General features: G+C 43.3%; 1 protein-coding gene across 3 annotated transcripts in view; it reads left to right on the top strand.

Annotated features, from left to right (window-relative positions):
- Positions 1 to 26,296, top strand: part of AKAP6 (A-kinase anchoring protein 6) — a 249,429-nt gene that overhangs the window by 58,384 nt on the left and 164,749 nt on the right. For 2 of the 3 annotated variants that reach the window (XM_082213378.1, XM_082213376.1), the window contains exons 3-4: positions 16,336 to 16,602; positions 22,028 to 23,842. In XM_082213378.1, the coding sequence (XP_082069504.1) occupies positions 16,336 to 16,602; positions 22,028 to 23,842 (2,082 nt within the window). The remainder of the gene's footprint in view (positions 1 to 16,335; positions 16,603 to 22,027; positions 23,843 to 26,296) is intronic. The other variant, XM_082213377.1, reaches the window with a different exon arrangement.

Here is a 26,296-nt window from a genome sequence, read left to right as displayed (position 1 = left end):
AGAAACAGAAGTTGTAACAGATATATAATAGACTTTCAGTCCTCTGATCAGCAAAGCAGACTATCTTTGTAGAAGATTCTCTAAACCTTAAGCGTGTGTTTCAGTGTTCCTATATAACTCTTTGCTCCGTGGATTGCAATCAAAGGAGCTACTTCGAAGTCAATGCCTGGAGGCTTGTGCTACTAATTCCATTGCTTCTTAGCTTGCATCAAAAACATGCATCTCCAGTTTTCTCTCTTAGATGCACGGAATTAAGCCTCTTTTATTGGTAATGGAGAAAAAGCAGTTTTCTACAGCTATGCATGAAGCCAGGTTTTCCATTGCAGCTGTATCACAGCACCATCTAGTGCCTTTAGGAGAGTACAGAGGATTTTCTGTTTCTAGAGAACATTTTGCAAAAGTCACGCCACAATGCCTCGCCCACTGCAATACCTGTGCAGTCTTCTTATTTTATTAAGTACATTTTTATCTCCCCATTCGTCCATGGAGCTCATGATGCCATACGTGGTTTTCGCCTCTCATTTATCCTCACAGGAACAACCCCTGAGGTAAGTTAGGCTGACAAGGATGGCAGTCCTTGTGTAGCCAGCACGATTCGTGGCTGAGTGGAGATTTCAACCCAGGTATTCCTGACCTTAGTCTAGATGTTAACTACCACATCACTCTGACTTCTACTGTAAATGTTAATTCATTTTTTTTAAAAAAAATTAAATCTCTCTCCACCACCTCAAACATCTTAATTACTTCCTACATAAAGCTATCTCTAGGCAGAGCAGGACATTAGTTGGGTAAAAAGTGCATCATACGAATAACAAAAAAAATATTATGACAATTAAATTTCCATTTGTGCTACAGACAGGGAATTTTGTACTTCTGTGTCTGAAACATGAGAAATAAAGTCCCACCAAACAGCATAAACATTTTCTTTTGAGACACGCATTTTGTGTGTTCTTTTTTTCCAGTGCAGTTAACAATAGACTGAGAACGGTGGAAGGAATTGGGTATGTTTAGCCTGGTAAAGAGGAGACTGAGAGGAGATAAAATAGCCATCTTCAAATATCTAAAGGGCTGTCACATGGAAGATGGAGCAAGCTTGTTTTCTCCTGCTCCGGAGGGTAGGGTCCAAACCAATGCCTTCAAGTTACAAGAAAGGAGATTCCAAACTAAACATCAGGAAGCACTTTGACAGTAAGCACTGTTTTGACAGTGGAACGGACTCCCTCAGGAGGTGGTGGACTCGTCTTCCCTCAAGGTTTTCAAGCAGAGGTTGGATAGCCATCTGTCATGGATGCTTTAGTTGAGATTCCTATATTGCAGAGGGTTGGACTGGAAGACTCTCAGGTCCAACTCTACAATTATATGTGAACAAGTATACATTTGTGTGGTGATGTAATGTTTAGAGGGTATGGACTAGGGAGATCCTGGTTTAAATCCTCATTCAACCAATGAAGCTCATTGGGTGACATTGGGCCAGTCACATTCTCTTAGCCTAGTGTACCTCAGAGTTATTGTGAGGCTAAGGGACACGGGTGGCGCTGTGGGTTAAACCACAGAGCCTAGGACTTGCCAATCAGAAGGTTGGTGGTTCAAATCCCTGCAACAGGGTGAGCTCCTGTTGCTCAGTCCCTGCTCCTGCCCAACCTAGCAGTTCGAAAGTGCGTCGAAGTGCAGGTAGATAAATAGGCACCGCTCCAGCAGGAAGGTAAACGGTGTTTTCAGCGGCTTAGTCATGCTGGCCACATGACCCGGAAGCTGTACGCCGGCTCCCTCGGCCAATAAAGCGAGATGAGCACCGCAACCCCAGAGTTGGCCATGACTAGACCTAATGGTCAGGGGTCCCTTTACCTTTAAGGGGAGGAGAGGAGAAAACTATGTATACTGCCTTGACTGCCTTGGAAGAAATGCAGGATATAAGTATAGTAAGTAAATAAACAGACTCCTTTCAAAATGTTCAACTGTTTTTCAGAAGTCCTGAGTGCCAAGCAGATGGCATATTTCTCCTGAGTATTTAACACTGGCTGCAAACCCTGGGTATTTTGAATCGTACACAAACTCGGATAGTTTGGTCTTCAGGGCTCCATTTCATAGCAACCCAAAGAGCCTGAAAAGGACAGCTGAATAATTTGATCTAGAAAGCCTAAAGGTCACGAATATGGGACATAGCAGCTGTTTTCGTATAGGACATTTGGAGTGATGTAACCACAGTGCCTAGAAATGTCTGGAATGTGACCATTGCTTTAAGAAGGATTGGTGGGGAGGAACCAGTTTGAGCCTGTCTCCTCACCTTTTTACACTCCATACTTTAAAGCATTGCTTGATTAAATCCTTAAGGGTAAAAGCTAAACTGTCATATCTGTCTGGCTGTTTAATCTCTCAGAAATGTTAGAAACGAGACTTCAAAATGAAATTTCTTTGCAGCAGGCCTTGCTGGGCTTACTTTGTGCTTTGTTAAAAGGAATGATGAAAATGGTATAGCACAGGGATCTGGCTTTACTTAATCAATTACAACATACATGTGAAATGTCAGCTCAGATCTTATGATAATAGAACTGAGGAGCTCAAAACACATAATTCCAAACTTGAAAGCTGCAGATGGAATCTATTCTGTGCTCTGGGTTTCTCTCGCTTTCAAAAAATAAAAAGTAAGCATAGCTGCAGAAATTATGAATAGTCTTTGTTTAGAATATTATATTTGCAGGTTTTCATTTGTCCTTTCCACCCAAGGTTTCTAGTTGAGGCCTTGTGCAAATGATCTTCTTTGGCTATCACTCGTAGCTGAGTAAGATTGCCTTCCATAAACATGGTTTTAAAAATAAGTCCGTAAGTGATAGTGGAAGCCAATTCTGGATCCACACATCCTTCCACAGTGAGGACATAGGTTTCTGGTCATGGTGAGGGTTTGTTACAACCCTTTATAAGAACCTTGTTGGGTCACATCAAAGGCTTATCTAATGAAGCATCTTCTTTCCCTCAGTGTTCAACTCAATACTTATGAGAATCCCACAAGCAGAACGTGAAGGCAATAGCCTCTTCCACTGTTGTTCCCCAGCAGCTGAAGTTTAGAAATGGAAGCATACCACCTTTGGGCATGATTAGTGGCAATTAACAGCTTTATCCACTGTGGATTTGACTAAGCTCCATGTAAATAGGTGGTCATCACGTCTTGTGGAAGTGAGTTCCATAGTTAAACCATATGCTGTGTTTAGAAGTACTTCCTCTTGTCTGACCTGAATCTCCCTTCATTCATATTTATTGCAATTTTAGTATAGTGAGAAGTAGAGGAAAAACTTTACTCTCCTTCCACTTTCTCCACAAAATGCATAATTTTATACACTTCTACCATGTTCCCTCTCACTTGCCTTTTCTCTAAACTAAAAAGCCCCAGATATTGTACCTTTTCTCTCCCAGGGGAGTTGCTCCATCCCCTTGGTCATTTTGGTTGCTCCTTCCTGAACTTTCTCCAGCTCTATAACATCTTTTTTGAGGTGAGGAGACCAGAGCCATATATAGTACATACAAGTGCGGCTACATTGTAACATCATTATGATACTGCACCTTGTCTTGAGGGGAACATTGTTTGCAGCAAACTGTCTTCGGCCAGCCCTGAAATAGATGACTTCCTCTAAGTCTGCTGTGCCCAGCAAAGTGGAGACATCTCTCATCTCATTTTTATCAAGCGAATAATAAATGAAGCTATTAAACGTATTTTAAGCCTATTAATTAATCAAACGTTTTACATTCCTGAAACATACATATGTTTAAATGACAGCCTGTGAATCAGCCTGATGGATCGCCAAGAGCCCAAGCTACACATGAGGCAAAGTGTATCACCACAGATTTTCCTTTGATAAATGATAAAAAGATAGTTTGGGCTAGTGGTTTCATACCATGAGAGGACCCTTGCACCCGGGAGAATTCACTCCTCACTTGTTCAACAATGCTTTGGCAAAAGTCATCTATCACCTCATAGATATTAATTGGTATTAACTGATATTATAGTGATGCTTGCAGTGATGTGTTTAGCACCATACGCAGTCTGGCTTTAAAACTGATGCTGTGCACATGCGTTCTTCTCATACGGAGACATGCTAACCAAGCTTTTCCTCCTCTGCTGCACCTCCTTTGTTAGTCCTAGTGCCCTCGAGGCAAGGACGAATGTCAGCAATGGAGAGGTTGATTTCCTCATAACCATGCAGAGTTCTAAACTTTGCCGGGAATAGAGGCGGACTTAGGGAAGCGCGAACAGTTTGTCTGCACTGGGCACCAAGCCGAGAGGGCGATGCAGGGGCCGTGGCAGCAATGGAAGGCGAGAGGCAGGGGAGGGGGCAAATTTTGGTGTAGCACAGGGCACCGCTGAAATTTGAAAGCCCAAAGTCCACCACTGCAGGGAACCTCCACCAGCACAGCAGGGGCCCCTCTAGGCCAGGCATAGGCAAACTTGGCTCTCTAGATGTTTTGAGACTACAATTCCCCTCATCTCTGACCACTGGTCCTGTTAGCTAGGGATCATGGGAGTTGTAGTCTCAAAACATCTGGAGGGATGTGTTTGCATATGCCTGCTCTAGGCTAATGGGTGGGCCTTTCCTCTCCCCCCTTACCTAGCTGCTACACAAGAGAACAAAATCCAGAGTTGTGTGTGTGAGCTGAGCTGGAAGCAGACTGAAAGGCCAAGACATAGAGGCATGCTTGTTCTGTTCTGAATCCCAAGCTGGGAGATCCGTTAATGCTGTGAGCTGCTCCATCTTATGTTCAGCTTATATATGTGTGTAAATAAAACCATGTATCCTAGAGACACCGCAGTCTGCCGACCTTCACTCCAAGGGGGGGGAAAGAGCACTGAGAAAGTACTAGAACCTCTCACCGCTTGGAGACTAGGGTGGCATGTAACATTATGTTTTACACTTTTATCGCTATATATCACTTAGAAAGTTCAGGGTAGAAAAATGCTCACAATCAAGATGGTGTATTATGAAACTCGGCCCCGGTTACAGTAACAGTTCTGCTGTAAATCTCAGATTTCAAAACACGTGTGCGCATTCATGCTGAGGTGGTCTACTGTGTGCAATGCCAGCCACGCTGTTCACTCCCTCCAGTTACTTCATCTGGATGCTTCAATAGCTGATTTAGTACTGCTTTTAAAAAAGTATTAATGCTAGGGTGTTTTTTCCTCCTTTCGGTGTTGCCTAAACACCAGTTAATTTCCCAACAAATGAATAACGTTGCAGTTTTAACGGCAAGATCAGTCCAAGGTTTCTGTATCTCTAGCACCAGCTCAGCCCTGGGCAGGGATGGGCAACCTGTGTCCCTTGAGAAGTTACTGAGAGTACAACTCCCATCATTCCTGAATGTTGGCCATCCATGAGCATTGACCGTGCTTGCTGAGGCTAATGGAAGCTGGAGTCCAAGAATGTCTGGAGGTGATTTGATAGTGGTGCCCATGGGGGTCATTTATATGTCCTGTAAATGAGAGTTTGGTAAAGGATCGCTTGTAATTGTGCACACTGTTGCAACCATATGCTTTACTACCATGTGAAAGTGAACCAGGGCCAGTGTCAGAATCCAGCATCCTTGGGTGGCTTCTGGGGCATCAGTCTCCGATTGTGACCCATTATCTCTGAACACATTCTGAAGATTGTACAAACCGTCGTTAATTAAGAAACCAGGATCACAAGCCATGGGACCTGATTTGGAACCCTGGTTGGTTAACTCACAACAGTTTGTACAATTCCCATCTTCAGACAAACCATAATCAGAAGCTAAGGCTGTCCATGGTTACTGACCATATGGTCTGCCTTCATTGTTCAAGGCAGAATGCTAGGAATTGCAAGTGGAGAGAGTGTTGTTGTACTCTGGTCCTGCCTGCAAGATTCCTATGGGCATCTGGTTGGCCACAGTGAGAATCTCATGCAGGGCAAGAATGGACCTGACCAAGCAGGGCTCTTATATTCTTAAGCTTTTGATTTTCCCCAGGAAACTGTGAAGGAGGAAGAAGGGGAGAGGCAATGCACAGACCCAAAGCTTGCTGAAGCTTGTACATATAATATGACAAACTACATCTAATTCAAGCTTGTGATATCTCCTGTCACTCTGTCTTTATAACTGTTAGATCTAGGCACATCCTTTCTGAGAACTTTCTGAGCCTGGGCTTCCAGGAGTAGAAAGAGGGAGAGGCGATTATTGCCTATTCCCCATTTATCCTGCAATGTACTTTTATCTACATTATGTTAGGATATAGTTGAGTTCCACCTTAAAGGATCAGGCATGATTGTTGTGTATCACATGCCTGTTTACTTCCAGCTCTGCTGGGAACTTCCATTTTGTATATAGCTTTTGCTCTGACTGTTTTCCTGGACACGGAGGCAAGCAGTCATGTTTTTCCTTTGTTCTGAACTATGTTGAATAAAGCTGTAAACATGCTCTCCTGTCTGCATCCTTTCGTTGTGGAGACTCTGCTGAAAGGGTGTGCACGGGTCTTGGAATGTCTCTGAGGCTCGTGCCACTGATTGACTGATGCTCTTCCACGGAAGACCGGTGATTGTCCGGAGATGACTGGGGGCCTGCCTGATGCCTCCGTCTCCCTGGCAGTATCCCAACACATTATTTACAGTTAACCTGCAATCCATCCATGCACTTCCTCCCATCATAGGTGCCAACTCCCTGGGGCCCTAGGTGCCCAAGAACCCACAAAATCCCCCATGGAGGAGATGGGCACCCACAAATTCCAGTGCCAGGGCTATGCATGCTGCATGGCACCCACAGCCCTGGGCATCCACAGTGGTGGGGCCAAGTCAGCGCTCCTGCCTCCCAAGCTGTTCCCATGCTCATCCGGACATCTGGAGCAGACTTGTGGGAGGGTACGCGGGGCTGCAGCTGGAATGGTGCTCTTTCTGTTCCTTGCAGCCCCATCTGTATCAAAAGACATACTGTTGGCTACAACCCTATGCTATTTATGTATGTACAAATATAATTGTACCACATTGGAGTTAACTTTGGGGGCACCCACAAGGTCCTCTTGTAATAAAGTTTTAGGAGCTTCTAAGATGAGGATTTCTCCAGCAATATGTAACTCCCACTCCTGCCCCACTCAGAACTCACCACAGTATTTCATATTGCTCCAAAAGCCAGCCGTCACGAGTGTCCATTTATTATTTGAGTGCCCTCTCGTGAGTCACTGCACTGGGGAAGTCAAGTCTGCTGTGAACAAACTCTTCCGATCTTATGATCGACCGCGTCCTGAAAGAATCTAAAGGATCTGATTTTAAGTCTACTGACCTTAGTTTTACATCGCTGGAACTTTTAAAGACTTGTAGCCCAATCCTATGCAAGTTGGCTTTTCATGTAAATCCCCAGGTTTTCAAGAGCACTTTATCCAGAGAGCCAGCGTGGTGAAGTGGTTAGAGTGTAAGACTAAGACCTGGGAGACTGGGGTTCAAATCCCCACTCAGCCATGAAGCTCCCTGAGTGAACTTGAGCCAATCACTGTTTCTCAGCCTAATCTACTTCACAGGGTTGTTGTGAGGTTAAAATGGGAAGAGGGAGAATCATGCGTGCCACCTTGGAGGAAAGGTGGAATATAAATGTAATAATAATAATAATAATAATAATAATAATAATAATAATAATTAATAAATACCCCAGGGTGTTTAGGACTGCAGCATAATAGCACAAGCTTCTTTCTGTACATTTACTCAGAAGCAAGTCCCACTGAGTTCAAAGGGGTTTACTTCCAAGTAAGTGTGCATAGCACTACAGCCTAAATCATGTTATTGGGGGTGGGGAGAAAAGAAATGTAGTACTTGTAGGTCCATAAATATATCCAAATCTGAAACTTTATTATCAGCTTTGTACTGTAACCAAGTGACCGACTTATATTAGATTCCCTTTTGCCATCTTGGTGCTCAGCTAACATTCTGCTGGAACTTATGTCAGTGACTAAAATAACTCAACTAATTTCAAGCGGCAAGTGTCTAGTGAGTTACCAGTCTGAGATCCATTTGTCTGAGAAAACATTATTGTAGCTCAGAAACTTCAGGAGAAGGAAAGAGGCCTTAATTTAATCTAGGAAATAACCTTGTGCAGAAACTTTTTTTTTTTTAATCATTTGCTATGTTTTAAATTTGTTCATCGCAAAGCAAAAGCAGTTGCCGGAGAACTGAAAATGGATCTGGCTGTGACTTGTCTGGATTTTATATTGGCATGTTTCCTGAATTACTAGCTCTGCTTTGACCGAGAGGAAGAAAAAAAAAAATGGGGGGACTGTGAATTTTCTGCTAAATGGGTGAATGAAAACCTTCCTTTGGAAACAATTAAGGTAGGACGTGATGTAGTGGGAAATAATTAACAAAACGTGGGCTTTGGCACGATCTAAGAATGCCAGATTTCAGAGTTTAGCCTCTGCAAATGCTTTCTTGTACTGTACCTTTTAAGTGGGGATCATGTTTCATGTCTATGAACTTTTACTTTGGTCTGGAAGAGTGTACCTCATTCCTTTGCATGCTGTGATTTCTGCCAAGTCTAGGTGCTTAATTACTCTATATTTAGACTACCTTGTTGAAGGCTAGGTCCACCACCCCATTTGTTGTTTCTGATTTAATAACTTTTACATCAAGCTTCTGTGATACCTCTTCAACATGCTCTTTGATCATTTGTGTGATTAGGTATGTGTGAAGGGACGGAAGCAGCACTATAATTTGCTTAAATGCTTGCTGTCAGATCCAAGTGCTGCTTTCGTGTTCTTGATAAGAGTGCTATGCCTTTTTAATTCTAACAGTATTCTTTGGAAAGGTCCAAGTCGGTATACAGCAGTGATCTTTATGCTAAATAAATACATGTCTTTACTCTGATGTGTGCAGGCAATAGTCTATGTCTGTTCTTTACTGAGCGTTCATTCTGATTTCTTTGCGGGGTGGCTGCTATATGACTGTGCATTCATTCTGATTATATTCCCATTCACCATTCATCCATCCCAGACTTTTCAGTGCATTTCCCTGTCACTTTCCTAACTGCAAAAAGTCCTTTTTTAAAAAAGCAGCGGATTTGTTGTGCTATAGTGACAGAACTCTTTAATCCACTTTCATTGCACAAGCTTACGTTTCCAGTATGTACTTGAACCCCTCCTGCAAAATAGTAACAGTCTGGAGGCAATGGGATGTAAAAAAGAGAAATATATATTTTCATAATGGCCAATTATTTTAACAGAAGAGGCTGTGTTCCATTGACTTGCACCCTTATTTTATTTTGGGGAAAATTGTATGGTTATTCTTTTGATATCAGTAGGCTTGAGTTTTATATTTAATCACTCTTAGTAGTGGATATTGCAGGCACTGCCTTATCCAGCAGCAGTTTGTTCCACATATGTAGGCATTGGGTACCATTTCACTCAACTTGGATACGTCAGTGGCTTTGCAAGCTGCCCATGTTTTCTTCATGATTTCATTTAAATGCATTTCACATAACTAAGGCATTGCATTCATGCAGTTAATGTGCATGTTTTTGTTACTGAAAACAGCAGCCACTGAGAAGCCTTGAGTAGCCACAGAACCACGAAGTTGGAAAGGGGAAATTTAACTCTTTCTCTTCCATATTCCCACCAACAATTGTCTTCCTGAATTTATTTACATTTCAAGGGAAGCTTACATTTGCACTAGTGGAAACTTTACTTTGGAATACAAGATTTGCATTGGGAGAATCAAATTTATTAGTCAAAATATTTTTCCCTATCTTTTTTGTTTGTAAAAGGAGGGATGACCTTTGCTAATAAATTAAGATCATTCTATAGTTGCTTTTCCATATAGTTGTCAAGTATGCCATTTAGAGTTGGTCTGATGTGATCCTTTCTCCCTGGGCATGTTTGTACTGGAGTAGAGCATGTTTGTGAACCTACCAAGTACAGAAATTGAATAAAATTGATTCTTCTTGAATTAATAACCAGGGGGGGGGGGGACTAGGGCAGGTCTAGAACAAATCCAGTAAAGAGACATTGCTGTGCATTAGATATTTTAAAATGCAATATTAATGGAATGCGGGAACAATCAGGTTTACGTTCAAAATCTTTTTGCCTTTTCACAAACAAGAGTTGACCTTAGAAATATAGTGTATGGTTTTAATGCATTCTAAAGACTATAGGATCATATATAACTTAATATCTTGAAGAGTGTTCTCAACCCATTGGAATTAAATTTATATTGATTAGAAAATTGCCAACCTTGTTGTTGCTTCCAGTATATATGTATAGTTTGCTCTTTACTAGTGTGGCTATTTATTTTTATTTGAGTAGGTTTTTATTTTCTGTTTGTTACTTGAAACCTCATTATTTCAAGGGCCATAGTTGCCTCACCCGGAAATATCTCTCATTCCACCAACTTGGCACGTTTCCTCTTGGGGCAGCTGACATCCAAAGGAATGCCTATCTAGTTCTATTGGATTTACTTGTATAGGAAGATGGCTTGCCCAACCCCTTGGTGGCTCTCCTTTTGGAAATAACACCTACAAGCCAACACTGGAGCAAACACTTAAAAGCTTCTCACAGTTTGTTATTTTGTATGCAACTGATATTATGATCATGCCTGACCAGCAAGTTTATGCACTCTCTGTAATTATTTTAGCTTGCAGTCCTAACCCAAGGCTGGATTAAGGTGGTTGGAAACCGCCTGCAGTAGATGCAGAGACCGGTAACTCATAACTGCTGCCTTCCATGTTGTTCCTCTGGAATGCAAGCCATGTGAACGACACTAAGTGTTTCATTTTCACAAGAGGCAGGAAGTTCCGATCATGAGAATGTGGTCGCAGCGTGTTCGTTAAACAACTTGCTCATACACACCAAACTTACTTGTCATCACAGGTTTTACTAACTAGTGGCTGGTCACAACATGTTTGCCATAGACTCATAATGACAAAAGGAAGGACAAGAGCACATGTAACATCGTGACTCATAGACTGAACTAGGGAAGCCCCTCCTGGCTCAGATCTCCATTCTTTCAACACTTACTATGTTGCCTTAGTAAGCCACCGTAACTTTTCCCACCCAACAATCAATAGTGAATGGCAAAAAGTGGAGGCAAAAAGCGTGTGTTTTTCTGAACACGTGCAGAGAGTCTGCACCCAAACAAACTGTGTGTGTACTTAGTTCTGGCCACATGCTCTGTTAGCAAGAAAAACCCAGGGCACAGATTGTCCGGTCAGAGCCCTTGTGCGTATGGCTTGTGCCTTGCTATGTACATTGTTATGGACGAATGATTCCCTGTGCTTGATGACGGGCCTAGCACTTCTCCCCACTAAGAACTACCCTGGTATAAATTATGGCTCCTTCTCAGGGTGGAGCCTGATGGCAAGATAACCAGTGGGAAAGAATAATTTTGTGTTCAGTCAGAAGGCCATGTGGCTGGTCTGATCTTTGGACAGGTGCAGATGGTCACATGGAAAATTAGTGGACATGATTCTGAATCCCACCACCAACTCCATCCATTAGTTTGCCCTGGGAAAAAGGGCTTGTTTCTTGGCTTCAGCTCCCCATTTGCAATATGGGAATAATAACACTGACCAACTTGACTGGGCTGTTGTAGGGATTATTGACGTAATATTTACGAACTGCTTTGAACACCCAGAAGTTGCTGTATAAGTGCTAAGCATTACTCTTGTTATTTTCTGAAAGGAATCAATTCCTTATTATACAGCAACAGCACCAACCCCATTTTCACTGACAGATAACTGGGTTAATAACTTTTCTCTCTGGGTCAGTAAAGCAACGGTATTATAGCGTTCTAACTCCATCTGAAAATGAAAGTGTTTTTTTAAACATTCTATGATATCTCTTAAGTTTAGCCTGGAATTTCAGTCCCTGGAGGAATCTATAATATTATTAAAATAAACTTCAACAAGGCAGACATACTCTTAAACCATGAATTTGTTTTGCATGTAAGCTTGTCATATGCAATGAGTAAAGGCTTATTTCTTGCAGGGGGTTTACCACAAGATCAAAGAACATAAACCAAAGTACATTTGCTTCTGTCACTGTTGTTAACTGTGGCGCACTAGAACCTTTCATCTCCCACTAGACTTCACATATGTCTCAGCCGTGTTGTATCTATCTCTAGGGAAAACACTACCAGCGTTTCGGTTTAAAACTTGTTAAAAAAAGCTAGATTCGAGCAGACCCTAGGAATGTCTAGCTGCATTCCTATGTACGCTTAACTGAGAGTCAATCCCATTGAATTCATAGAGACTTGCTTCCAAGTAAACACACTTAAGATTGTCAGTCTGCAGGCTGCAGTGTTTATACTGGATTTTTGTTTAATGAACATGGAGGGCTCCGACTTTGGCTGACAGATAGTAGCAGCTGTAACTTATTGGATCAGCTGTCCTTTGGATGGAGATAAATGGACAGTTGGTCTTGTACAGATGCAGCCTCTACACTCTGAGAAATTCCATGCTCAAAGATGCTTCTGTACAGCCTATCAACTCAATGTAGGAAACCACATGGTTTTGTAAGCATGTGCCTGACTTAGGTTTTAGATAAAAACAAGTCTACTAAAGTGCTCAAGTCTTCAGAGCTCTATTTAAAAAATAACAACAACCCTGTTCTTGATGGCCTCTCTTGCAATATGATAACAGGGATGACAGCACAAATGGCCTTCCAGACTCTCATATGGCATGCTGGTCTGCTTTATTTCAGAGTCATTAATTGCACAGACTTCAATTGCCCCTTGTGAAATGGTATGAACAGTGCCAGGTTAACAAATAAGCAGAATAGGCACCAGCCTATGGGCTCCACTCCTTTTAGGGGCCTAGCGACAACAGATCAAAATAATTTTGATTTGATCTTGGAAGATAATTAAAACCAAGCTTTCTTAGTTCAGTGCTATTCCACTAGAGTGCATGCATGAGCCCCTCACTCTCCCCTTCGAGATTTCAGCTGCCTAGGGGCCTCCACAGGGTTTAATCTGGCACTGGGTATGGAGCTGTATGGTCTGCCTACCTTAACAGTTTATAACCCCATCTGGTGTTAACGTTTCATTGTTTGTTTTTGTGAAAAACATCCCTATTTGCATAGCAGTCATCCTGATATTAAGTGGTATGTGGGATGTTTTTTCTGTCTGTGGTTGGAGCATGTGATATAATTTTTACTTCTCATTTAGGAATGCCTTAGTATCAATATCAGCTCTAAAAATAATTCTAATAAAGAACTTATATCTATATATCTATATAGATATATAGATATATATCTATATATATATATATATAAAATCCTCAGTGCAATAGGATTACTAGGTAAAAAAGGTAAAGGACCCCTGGAAAGTTAAGTCCAGTCAAAGGCGACTATGGGGTTGTGGCACTCATCTCGCTTTCAGGCTGAGGGAGCCAGCATTTGTTCACAGACAGCTTTCCAGGTAATGTGGCCAGCATGACTAAACCACTTCTGGTGCAATGGAACACCGTGACGGAAACCAGAGCGCATGGAAACACTGTTTACCTTCCTGCCACAGCAGTACCTATTTATCTACTTGCACTGGTGTGCTTTCGAACTGCTAGGTTGGCAGGAGCTGGGACAGAGCAATGGGAGCTCACCCTGTCAACCTTCTGATCGGCAAGTCCAAGAAGCTCAATGGCTTAGACCACAGCGCCACCCACGCCCCATGCAATAGGATTACTAGTTGACTGCTGTGAAGGACACATGTTAAGTATTGGAGGAAGGACAAAATGTCTGCTTAATAGTCAGTGGCTAGGCTTGCCATACACCTCAGTTGTTTGGGAAATTGCAGGTGAATGTCTCAGGATGGCTGTTTGATATTTTCTCAATGGAAGTGATATAAAGATCTCTCTGGGGTAACACACTTCCTGCTTCCCACAGTTAGGATTATGTAAGTCAGAATTGTGTGTGAAGAGAACAGAAGCAGGTTTGGGGACGGTGGCCGCATTTCAACACAATTCCAAGCCAAAAACAATGGCTAAGCAAATTAGCTTGTGGATGAAGTGTGCACACACAGCTCAAACTCCCCCACTTTGATCCTATCTGAAGCAAAGGTTTGTTCGTGGTTATCGTTCATGGTTTATTTTGGGAGAAACAAGCTTCCCCACTCCCTGCTGCTTTCCTTCTGGGTCCCATCTCTCCTTACTGCATCTAAGGATTAGAGAGGACTGGCATCTACAGACTCATAACATAACTCATAATATTGTGACAATGACCAGTGGTGGTTAATTCCTCTTTTAAATGTAGTGTATTGGATTCATGATATTACATGTAGAATGATCTCAGATGTTCCTGAGATTCTCCCTATAGTTAGATTCCCGTAGTGACTGAGATACAACATTGGTATTGGTTGATTTCTGGAAATAACTGTTGCTTTCTTTGTACTGTATTTGAAATAGATTACCCTTTTGAACCTAAATGCTCTTCCATTAAACATTGCGTAGGAAATGTCATAGAAGTTTTGCCTCCTGCTTCCCTCTTCTCATTCTTGAGAATGCTCACTTGGTGTCAGGTCATATTTGAGATATTTGGCATACCCTCGAAGCAATGAAAGAACTCAAGAGAAAGCAGGCTGAGGCTGTCGATTGTTCTGTTAATGTGTAACACCAGCTGACTCCTGCTGTGTGTATGACATAGTGAGGCCTACAGCCAGTAGCAACTGTTACTGTTATTGGGGTATGTGGTTTTCCAAAGCCTTTCCAGTGTCACCCATACACACTCCACTCCATCAAGGAAAACAAGAGGCATTATCAGAATTCAGGGACAAATTTCAGCCAAGGAAGAAGAAGAGTTTGGATTTCATATCCCGCTTTATCACTACCTGAAGGAGTCTCAAAGTGGCTAACATTCTCCTTTCCCTTCCTCCCCCACAACAAACACTCTGTGAGGTGAGTGGGGCTGAGGGACTTCAGAGAAGTGTGACTGGCCCAAGGTCACCCAGCAGCTGCATGTGGAGGAGCAGGGAAGCGAACCCGGTTCCCCAGATTACGAATCTACCGCTCTTAACCACTGCACCACACTGGCCCTCTCAAGGAGGGTGCAAAGCAGCACTAGTTAGGGGTGGAGTCATGGGGAAGGAGGTGTGGCTGGGAATGTCACCCCGACATATGTACACAGCTCTGAAGTAATGTCCAAATTACCCTCCAACCAAGTTACTTAACATACAACACTTAGTTTTCCTGAGAGGTATTTTATATATCTATAGGATAGATATTCCTCTGAATAGAGTTCAGAAACTTCAGCTGGACATTACAGTACTTCAGAGCTGTGTCTGGGTGACATTCCCAGCCACCCATGACCCATGGAACTTGTCCCTTAATTCTGATAATGCCTCTTGTTTTCCTGGATGGAGCAGAGCGTGTCAGTGTGTATAGAAACTAGCCTAATGCATAAAAGCAAAATTCACATTTGTTGTTCTTTTTGCCCCATTTTGTCCCCATCAACCACTAGGATGTGGCCTCTGGAAGGCTGCCCAGAAAGGAATGTGGCCCTTAAACTGGAAAAGTTCCCCCCTCCCTGCTCTGCTGTAGATCAGTCTTGCAAGCCAGATCCTAATATGCCGCAGAGTTCAGGTACACAGGGCAAATAGCTACAGATTGTTCAGTCAAGTAAGCCAGATTATATGCTTGAAGCAAAGGCACCACCCCTCAAATACAACCCATAGGGAAATGCCTTCTCAATGCCAAAGAGGATAGCTTTTGTGGAAGTTTGTAGGAGCATCAGAAATGGTCTCAGATGATGTGTGCATCATAAAAGAGAGAATCAAGGACTGGGCAGAGGAGGAATGGTGGAGACCACGTCCCCAGCCTGACCTTCCAGAGGAGAAGAAGATAGTTGAGAATTACAACAGGGGTTTGAGGGAGATCACAGTTCAGAGGCATATGAGGGGAAAAGTTGGGAAATAATGGGAGAGGAAGAGGAAGCACCAGGAGGCCAACAGCTGATGGACACAGTGTCTTTAGAAAGCATTCCAAACCCCCCTCTCCCAGAACCCAGTGAGCCTTGAAAGTAGTAGTGCAAAGGGCTCAAAAGCAAAGGGCCCTCAGCGCCACCCGTAGGGGAAAAGATGGCGAATGGGGAAGTGGGAGAAAAGGGGGTGGAGAATCACTTGGGGCAATGCCATTATTCCAAGAGGCTGCATTCCCAAGCCTCTCTCTGTAAATGTTGAAAAAAAAGCAGATGGTAAGAACCTTTCCTTGTCTTTTCCATTCCTGGCAACCTGCCGTGGGGGTTGGTTCCTCTACCGCCTGACAGATAGACAGAGTGCTATATATAATCTTTAGATTATGAAAATTAAATCTGCAATTTAAAATGTAAAATCAAATTACTGTATAACTTTGGCTAATAGTCTTCCCCCATCTTTCTTACAGGATATATGTGAAGATATCTCTGATCACGTTGAACAAATCCATGCTCTTCTGGAGACTGAATTTTCCCTGAAGCTCTTGTCTTACTCCGTCAACGTGATTGTTGACATCCATACAGTACAACTTCTTTGGCACCAGCTTCGAGTTTCTGTCCTGGTTCTACGAGAGAGAATTCTACAGGGACTGCAGGATGCCAATGGGAATTACACCAGGCAGACTGATATTCTGCAAGCCTTTTCAGAGGAAACAAAGGAGGTATGGCAAGTAAATGTAAGAATTTACTTTTTGAACTCTAACCCCTTAGTTGTGTTTCAAGCTCATTTGAACGAATACAGTTACTTCGGCTACTACTGCAAAATGTGCTTAGTTCAGGCAATTCCAGCTAATTCCTGCCCAGGGTTGTCAATCAATTTTAGTGTGATGCAGTAAATTTTAAATGAATGCTGTAGCCATACATTCAGAATGACTGAACTAGCAAAAATAAAGTGTAGGTCTGTCATGTTTGCTTCGAAGCTGCTGTGCCAGGGATAAAACCAAATGAATACAGAGCTAAAGGCAGATGCCTCTGTATAACCTACGTGGCAAAGACACATAGAGCATGTGAATGACTTACATTCTGTGATTAGCAAAGAGACCAAATGCATCCATCATAATATTTTTTTTTTCAGTGGAAAGTTATCGGTTCACTTGAGCACCACTGTTGGAAGAACCTTTTAGATTTACAGCTAATATTTGGCCCACGATTGCACAAATGTACATGCCTTATTGGTAGAATTCTCCTGCAATCCTAAAAAAAAAAAAAGGTGCCCTAAGTCTCATTTAAATCAGTATAATCTATTTGGAATGGAATGTGTTTTGTGCCACAGTCTTCCATAGCTAGATATGCTTAATTCCTGGAGTGCTTAGGGTCAAACGCAGTCCATGCCTGCCTGTTCACTGCCACAATGCATAGTTTGTCACTATTCGTGGACTTTGTTGTCTTAGGGCCAGTTTGAACATGACGGCTGCAGTGTGGAGACGAAGGACAGGGGAGAAACTCAAGCCACTTATCACTGAAAGGCCACTCTACCTAAATCAAGTTTCCATACGAGTACGGAAAGACTGCCTCCTTTCAAAATGTGCACTTCACTGAATTTTGCAGTGATATTTTCCACTGACGTGTACAGAAATGCATAAAGTTGGATAAAGTTTGCCTATAAATGCATGTTAGTGAAAATAACACAAACAAATTCATTATATTAGGAGAAAATTGCTTTGCAAAAAAAAAAGTGTGTATCAGGAAAAATTACGTAGGAAATTACGAATGTTAGGAGAAACACACACGCTAAGATGCTGGTGAATTTTCATGATGACTTTTTAAAAATATTGTTATGAGTTTGTGGGGGGATGTAGGCTGTGTGCAGAGACTCTAGATCATTGGAAATGCTGCCAAGTAAAGCAAGATTTTAGATGTTATGATGGAGATCTGATTGTGTACTTGCTCTGGCAGACAAGGGCCACAGGGTGCCCAATGGGAATTAAAGGAGGGCTTCCTGGTGGCTTCCTTGTGGCAATCTTCATGTTTAAATCAGCTGGTTGATAGTGCATTTGCTTTACCTGCAGAAGGTCCCAGATTCAATCCCTGGGATTTCCAGGTAGGACTGAGAATGCCGCCTTTTTGAAATCCTAGGGAGCCACAGCCAACCAATGCAACTATTGCTGAGCTATATGGACCAGGAGGCAGCTTGCTGTGTTCCTGTGACCCTTGCATGGTGCTGGCTGGGGTGATGTGTGCAGAAAGCAGAAGGGGCTGCCTCCAAAGATACTACCAAAAGACTTTAGTAAGAATCACCTTAGTATCAGCTAAGGCAGGGATAGGGAACCTGTGGCTCTCCAGATGTTGCTGGGAACCTCATCTCCTGTCATCCCTGGCATGGATAGTTGGTTAGAGCATAGTGCTGATAACGCCAAGGTTGCAGGTTTGATCCCCGTATGGGACAGCTGCATATTCCTGCATTGCATATTCCTGCATTGCAGACTAGATGACCCATAGGGTCCTTTCCAATGGGAGCTTGAGTCCCAAAGCATCTGAAGGGCTACAGGCCTTTCCCCCCAATCTACTGCCCTTTCTGAGCTCTTAATCAGGGAATTCTAAAAGATGCACTTTCCCTTCTTGGTCCCAACTAACCAAATGCCTTGCTGCAGTGGCAGAATGTGGGCAGGGCCAATTGCTGCCGCCTAAGGCTGCAGTCAGAGATTTGGATTTTCCCTGGCATGGAGCAGAATTAGAAGGATGCTGTGGTTTGACAGGATCAACTCCTAAGACAACATCAAAGATGTATCTTGTTCAGTTTCCAAAATTTAAATCCTGTCTCCAGGCAAAAGTTTGGCGAGCTGAGACTCATCTTCAGATTTGACACTGTATAGTTCATTGGCTCGCGAATGAACAAGAGCCTGGTTCTATTCCACGGAAACTGCGAGCACAATACTTGCACAAACTTAAAAGTCCAAGTTGTTTTCACACACACTTTGTTCTATGCTTTGCAGAAGCCCTTTGTACAATAAGTTTATCCATGGCATAGCTAGTTACGACCCTTGACATTATTATTTTTTAATTTTACCAGAATGATTTTAGTTGCTGCTGCTATAAGCTACCAATTTTTCAGCAAGTTTCCTTGCAGAGGCTTAGTAAATATGCTAAAAATAACAATGGCTTCTCACTGAAGAAGGCGATCTGAAGAGAGTGGGTGGCTCTGAAATTGAGACCAGCAGACAGGCAGAAGCTCAGTCCTTTCCTCTCCCACCTCCGTTTCCTGTCTACACCTGCCTTTTGCCCACTGCTTCTTCAGATCTGGTTGTGACTGGCAGGTTAAAGAGAGTTTGCCAGGGAGAATCTCTAAGCCAGCACTGGCAAAATGAACCTTCCTAGAGGAATAAAAATTGATCTTTTGTGCCAAGTATGTCCCTAAACCCACATACCAACTTTCCAGATATGAGCAAGATCTGGCAGACACAAATACTCATTTTTTTCTGATTCATTGTATTCTTTGCATAAGCCATTTGTGAAGATTCTGGGCCTAGCCCAAGGGCAACAAAGCTCACGAAGGCTTTTGTCTTCCATGATTCCACATGCTGTGGTGCTGCAGCTGCTGCAGCTCCTAGTTGAATGCAGGCCCATGCAGCGGGGGGGGGGGGAGGGCGACAGCCAGGTACACTTGCCCCAGACCTCAGAGGGCTAAGCTGGCACAGTCCCCCAGCCTGCCAGACTTACCGTATTTTTCGCCCTATAGGACGCACTTTTTCCCCTCCAAAAAGGAAGGGGAAATGTGTGTGCGTCCTATGGGGGCGAATGCAGGCTTTCGCTGAAGCCTGGAGAGCGAGAGGGGTCGGTGCGCACTGACCCCTCTTGCTCTCCAGGCTTCGCGGACCTCTCCGCAAGCAGCGGGAGTGCTCCCGCTGCTTGCGGAGAGTTGCCTGCATGCCGAAGCCGGCGTGTGCTGAGATCAGCGCGTCCAGGCTTCGCGGACCTCTCCGTAAGCAGCGGGAGCCAGCGCTGGGCTCCCACGGCTTGCAGAGAGCTGCCTGTTTGGGGGCTGGGGTCGGGGGAAGCTCGGGCCTCCCCTGCCCCAGCCCCGCGCCCGGGGAAAAAAATAATCCCCCCTTTATTTCCCCCTCAAAAAACTAGGTGCGCCTTATGGGACGGTGCGTTCTATAGGGCGAAAAATACGGTATGCTGTTTGAATTTGTAACTTTTTTCTTACAAGACTTCCAACTCGGGCCTCAGACCAGCTGTTCACAGGCCTGATTGGATGGCTACCTTTGGCCATAAGAAGACCTGTTCTGGGAGATTTTTGATTCACTTAGGACCAGAAAATGCATTATGTTAGCTGAGTGGGGGAATGGTTTGTCAGTGGGTGGGGGGTCAGATCCACACTAAAGCCACAGGGCTGTCGCCGTTGCTTTTTAGGAGAGGTAGGAACAAGGCATCAACAAGGTTAGGACTGTGTGACGAAACTGGGAGGAGCTTCATATTGGCTCTGCTGGTGTTCCTGCACCACCCTGACCTTACTGCTGCCGCGCCCCTCTTCCTCCTGATAAGTGGCAACGATTCCTTTGATGGGATGTTATTGCTGGGGCTGTTTCCTGCCAGGTGAGCCCCTCCTGGTCATGTGAATGGTGTCTGATCTATCTCCTCACCACAAATCTCATTCCACAAATCTCACCGTCCTCCTTCACATTGCCAGTGATCTGGAATGATGTGGCATGGAGTCACAATGTGATATCTAGGGTCCCCACACACAGTGCGCTTAAAAATGATACATTGGTGGAAAACATAACCTGTTCTTTAGCTCTGACTTGGGAGCTGAAGAGCTGGCTTCTTATCTACCCACTGTCTCTTTTTTCCATGCCCTGGTCCCAGGCCTCAGACAGCAATCTTGTTATGTGTGTTCCAGGTGTCAGGTTCTAAGATCCAGTGCTTTTTTTCCTTAAAAAAATATGTTTAGGGATACTCTCATTTTCCTACTCATATTGAAATATTGCCCCTCAGTGAGGCCAAACAAATTCACAAATTATTTAGGCATATGCATACCCCTGTGTACCCCCAGAAAAAAGCACTGCTAAGATCTTGTTGTTGTTGTTTAGTCATTTAGTCATGTCCGACTCTTCGTGACCCCATGGACCAGAGCCCAAAGGGCAGAAGCAAAGATATGGTCAGGCCCAGGTCATTCAAATTCTGGGAAATACAAATTAGATCCAAGAAGCCACAGGCCAGGAGCGGATTTAGGGCTTTGTGAGTGGTGTGCATAGTCTGAGATGAGAGCACTGAGATGAGCTCAGTAATCAAGGCGATGGGCTTTGGGAAGGAGGCATGAGGGCCCTGACAGGGTCTTAGAGTCCCCCCATCCCCTTCCCAAAGCCTAGTTACCGCTTTCACAGCTTTGGGAAGGTGGTAGAAGTGGTCTGGAATCCTGCCAGAGCCCTTGCGACTCCTTCCCAAAGCCAGGTACGTCCTCGCCCACCTTAGGGAAGGCAGTGTGAGGGCTGGTGGGGGTGCCAAATTTTGCCCTCACATAGGGCGCCATAGCAGCCAAGTCAATCAGTGTACAGGCAGAGCTGTGCCAAAGGTTAAGTTGGGAGAATACAGCAAGTGAGGCAAGCTACCAGGAGTCTCAGTTGCTCTCTTAGATGAGTTGCTCAGAATGAGGAACTGGTTCTGAGACCCAGCTTATATAGGCAGACCCTGAATGGCTTGTGTGATCAGCTGATAATATTCTCCTCAGAAACCATCTTAGAAGTGTATAGATCAGTTTATGACTATTAGTAATAATAATTATGTATGTACTGTTTTCCTGGCGTAACATTGATGTCCGTATCCTGTGAAGTAGACCTGAATCTTGATGTCTAGTAAATTTACGTTTTAAGAAATGAAAGCCAGAAACTAAAGTGAAAAAGTTGAATTTCTACTACAAGTCTAATCCCATTTCACAGCAATGTGGCAAGGCTGCTTTCTGTTAACATTCAGTAATGTTCTATTTCTAAAGATTACAGAAGGAAACTGCCCCTGAGTCTGTATTTTTTCATGCTTTGTGGGAAGATGTGTGATTCATGGGATCGGTGTTAAACTCATAGGATTGATGCTATATTTACACACACATGCATGCATATAACGCAGACACACCACGCTAAAAGCTTTCCTATTTCTGTTTTGTCACAGGACCGCCTTGACTCTTTAACAGAAGTGGATGACTCAGGACAGCTAACTATCAAATGTTCTCAGAATTACTTGTCGCTGGATTGTGGAATTACTGCATTTGAACTATCTGACTACAGCCCCAGCGAAGACTTTCTTGGTGCGCTTGGTGACATGACCTCCGGTCAGGCTAAAGTAAAACCATTTGAGTCTTGGAGCTGCAGTGAAATGGAAAAAGATTTCCCAGAGCTTATCAGAAGTGTTGGATTACTGGCAGTAGCAACTGATTCAATTGCTTCCAAATGCAATGAAACCATTAATGCAAAAGAAATCCATTTACCCATGTCAACAGACCACCAGGAGGAAGGCCAAAGTTACAAACCATCATCGACTCTGTCCCCTGAACTTTCACTCTCTCATATTTCTGGGAACTTGCCTCTTTGTAAAGTATTGGGCCCAGAGGATTCTGTGAACTCACTTGATGGCAAGACTGTCTTTGAATTAGTAAAACAGGAGCTCGATCCATTAACCTCCGACGGTGCAAAAAGCCAACAGTATCCTCATAGTGAAAACTCCACTCCCAAGAGATCAATTAGAGACTGCTTTGACTACAACGAGGATTCTCCTACACAACCCACTTTGCCCAAACGCGGTTTGTTTCTAAAAGAAGACATATTTAGAACGGATATGGTGATCAATGATATAAAAAACCAGATCTCCCTGATGTTTAAGACTGAAATGAGCAGGAGCACACCCTCGCTGTTGGATCCACCAGACAGATCCAAACTTTGCCTGGCTTTGCAAGCGGCGTACAACAACTGCCCCTCTTCCATCAGCCAGTCGTGTGATTGCTTACACAACATAAGTGATCAGAATCTCAAGTACACAATTCAAAACCACCTGAAGGAAAATTCCATTGGCCTGGGGAAGCCCAGTGACAGCACTAGAAGGGAGAAGCTGCGATGCAAAAAGTCCCACGACATTCCCGAGGAGGTGGCATCGTGCAGGATATCGAGGATTGGATCCAATGCTGCGCCGACGAATCATTTGGCGAAAAGAGGCCTCGCTGCTTTGCAAAATGGAATTCCCTTTGGTAGCTTGCAGTCCATAGAAGGAACCGAAAGTGATTCGACCTCTGCGTCTTCTGATCCTTGTAAACGGCAAGAACTGAATGGCCAGTATTGCAGTGAAAGAGATCACTCTGCTTCACCTGCTCATAGCCAAGTGAGTGGCTCTTCAGCTGGTTCAGATTCTGCGGTGTCCTCATCTCCCGTTCTTCCCAGAAGTCAGGGCAAAAAGGCCCATTCATCTGCACCCAGTTACGTCAATACGGACAGCAAAGCTGCTGATGCCTGGTATGGTTCCGACGAATACTTAGCGCTTCCCTCACACCTCAAACAGACTGAAGTGTTAGCTTTGAAATTAGAAAATTTGACAAAACTGCTTCCTCAGAAACCTCAAGCGGAGACCATTCAAAACATCGACGACTGGGAACTCTCAGAAATGAACTCGGACTCTGAGCTTTTCCCGACCTATCAGATCAAAAAGAAGCACAAAAGGTTAGGCAGAGTTTCACCCAGCTCTTCGAGTGACATAATCTCCTCGGTAGGGGACAGCATTGAATCGGGGCCTCTTAGTGACATTCTGTCAGATGAAGAGCTTTGCACATCCTCACCAAGCATCAAAAAATACCTGGAAGAGAGGCCGCGAAAGCCGTCAGTTACTCAGCCCGCCGATAAAAATGACTTGTCTGCCACAAATAAATCGGCTTTAATTCAACAGCTGATGCAGGATATACAAGATCAGGATAATTATGAAATTATATGGGAAAAAATGGAGGTAAGGAAGAAATTAACAGTGTTTACATCTGTACTGCTTCTTTTATATTTTTCCTGCAGCGGGAAACAAAGGTTGGTTTGTACCAAGAGTGTCAAGAAGTTATGAATGCATTTTTGCCTCCCTTTTATACCATTTCAAAATGGAAATGCCCAAAGCAGCTAACAGCAATATATGTCCAGTGATATACACCCCAGAGAAAATACATCAAAATATATGAGTTCAAGTGCATTCACAAATTTTCATGCAAATTCTATCTATCATCTATCTATCTATCTATCTATCTATCTATCTATCTATCTATCATCTATCAATAGATGTCTGTCTGTCTGTCTCTGTCTCTCTCTCTCTGTGTGTGCATACATATCTATATCTATCTATCTATCTATCTATCTATCTATCTATCTATCTATCTATATCTATCTATCTATCATCTATCGATGTCTGTCTGTCTGTCTGTCTCTCTCTCTCTGTGTGTGTGTATACATATCTATATCTATCTATCTATCTATCTATCTATCTATCTATCTATCATCTCAGTGTTTTTCAACCACTGTTCCGCGGCACACTACTGTGCCGCGAGATGTTGCCTGGTGTGCCATGGGAAAAATTGAAAAATTCGAAAGATTTTTTAAAAAATAAATGTCGAATTTTTGCCCACTAGGCGGGCGCCGGACTGTGTCCACCCTATTTTCCATCTGTCCTGGGTGGGGATCAGATCGGATGGGATCGGATGAGAGCAGACAGGCGGTCCGCTCTCATCCGATTCCCCATAGAGAGCAGCGGGGCTCTGACATCTCCCTCTCCGCACACAGTGGTGGTGTGCCTCGTGATTTTTTTCATGAAACAAGTGTGCCTTTGCCCAAAAAAGGTTGAAAAACACTGATCTATCTATCTATCTATCTATCTATCTATCTATCATCTATCTATCTATCTCTATCATCTGTCTATCTATCATCTATCGAGAGAGAGAGAGAGAGAGAGAGAGAGAGAGAGAGAGAGATGTATACACACACAGAGAGAGACAGACAGACACGTATATACAGGACAGGACAGATTTGTGAAGGAACACACATGAAATTGACAGGAACTGGAAGTAAACTGATCCATTCATCCCTGCCATGAAAGAATAAAGTGTTTGTAAACGGTACAACATAATGAACAATCTCTGGCATAATCAGGGATGTAAGAAGGTACTGTTTTCCATTCTGCTTTGTTTTTGTTGCATGCAGCACTGCTTCTGTTCCGCTGCAGTTTGTCTTCTGCCAAAAACTGCCTTATTCATCTCACTGTCCGCTATGGTGAAATGACGTAACTTATGTAATTAACCATGCAAATCCTGTTGTCCTTACGTAATTCCACCCCATTTGTTTCAGTGCAAAGGACACACAATGCAAACGGACGGGGAAATGTAATCAATTCTGTATCGTTTGTGGACTGAAAGCCAAAACACAGGAAATAGCAATAGCATTCACTAGATTGATTTCCATTCCAGACATAGGACAAATAAGCAAACAGGAGTAGCCTTCCGCTTCTGTTTTCTCTGACATCTCTAAGAGTAATAGCTGCATATTGAGATATTTAAGGCTGATCCACAAATACATTGTAGGCAATCCTCATCTCACATTTTTCTAATGCTTTTCCACAGTGATGCTTGGGAGTTGATGTAGCAAAACGTAGGGGAGGTTGTTTTCTACTCTTTTGCATCTGCTGCTACTGCATTTAATATCCTTCTCAGACATGGCTACTTGGCACCCTCCTGAGGCCAACTAGTGCTACTGCATCTCTTTCACAGATTTGTTCTGTTGTCGTTTTTAAATCAGGTCCAAATACTGTAGCTCAGTTGAGTGCAGTGGGACTAATTTCAACCAGCATGAGAGCATCCTGATTGAAGTCATGAAACACCTTTGAGGAAAAACAGGCAGAACGCCACATGTGAACTCAGGAAATACAGTTAGATTTCGAAAACAGTTTTAGCTTCTTTATTCATTCATTCGTTCATTGATTCATTCATTTCCCAGGCATAACTGCTCAAACCAAATACCAAATACCATACCAAATTCCAACCATGGTTTGGTTAGTTGTAGCTGGCTTCATAATTCCAGACTATTTGATTGTTTTTAATTTATCAGAATGAAGGCCGTAATCCCATTTCTTCCTCGCCCCTTTTTTTAGCCTCACAGCTATCACGTGGGGTGGATTAAATTGAAAGATAATAACTAGCTTGGGGGGGGGGGAATCTGTTGAACGTAATGGCTGAACAGGGGCACAAGCACATTCCTAGGAGTCAGTACGGCCACATAACTATAGACGGAACACAATTGCCTCCTTTTGACGAGGCAATTGATTAATCACTGAAAGGGAGGTTTTTTCACTTTGAAAAGGGCTTCCTGTTTTCGGCTCATCCCTAACACACACCAAAACATGAAGGAATTCAAGACAGAAAGCAGTTATCAG

The sequence above is a fragment of the Podarcis vaucheri genome (genome assembly GCF_965113315.1).
Source record: "Podarcis vaucheri genome assembly, chromosome: 1".
Taxonomy (NCBI): Eukaryota; Metazoa; Chordata; class Lepidosauria; order Squamata; family Lacertidae; genus Podarcis; species Podarcis vaucheri.
This window is presented reverse-complemented; position numbering and strand designations above follow the sequence as displayed.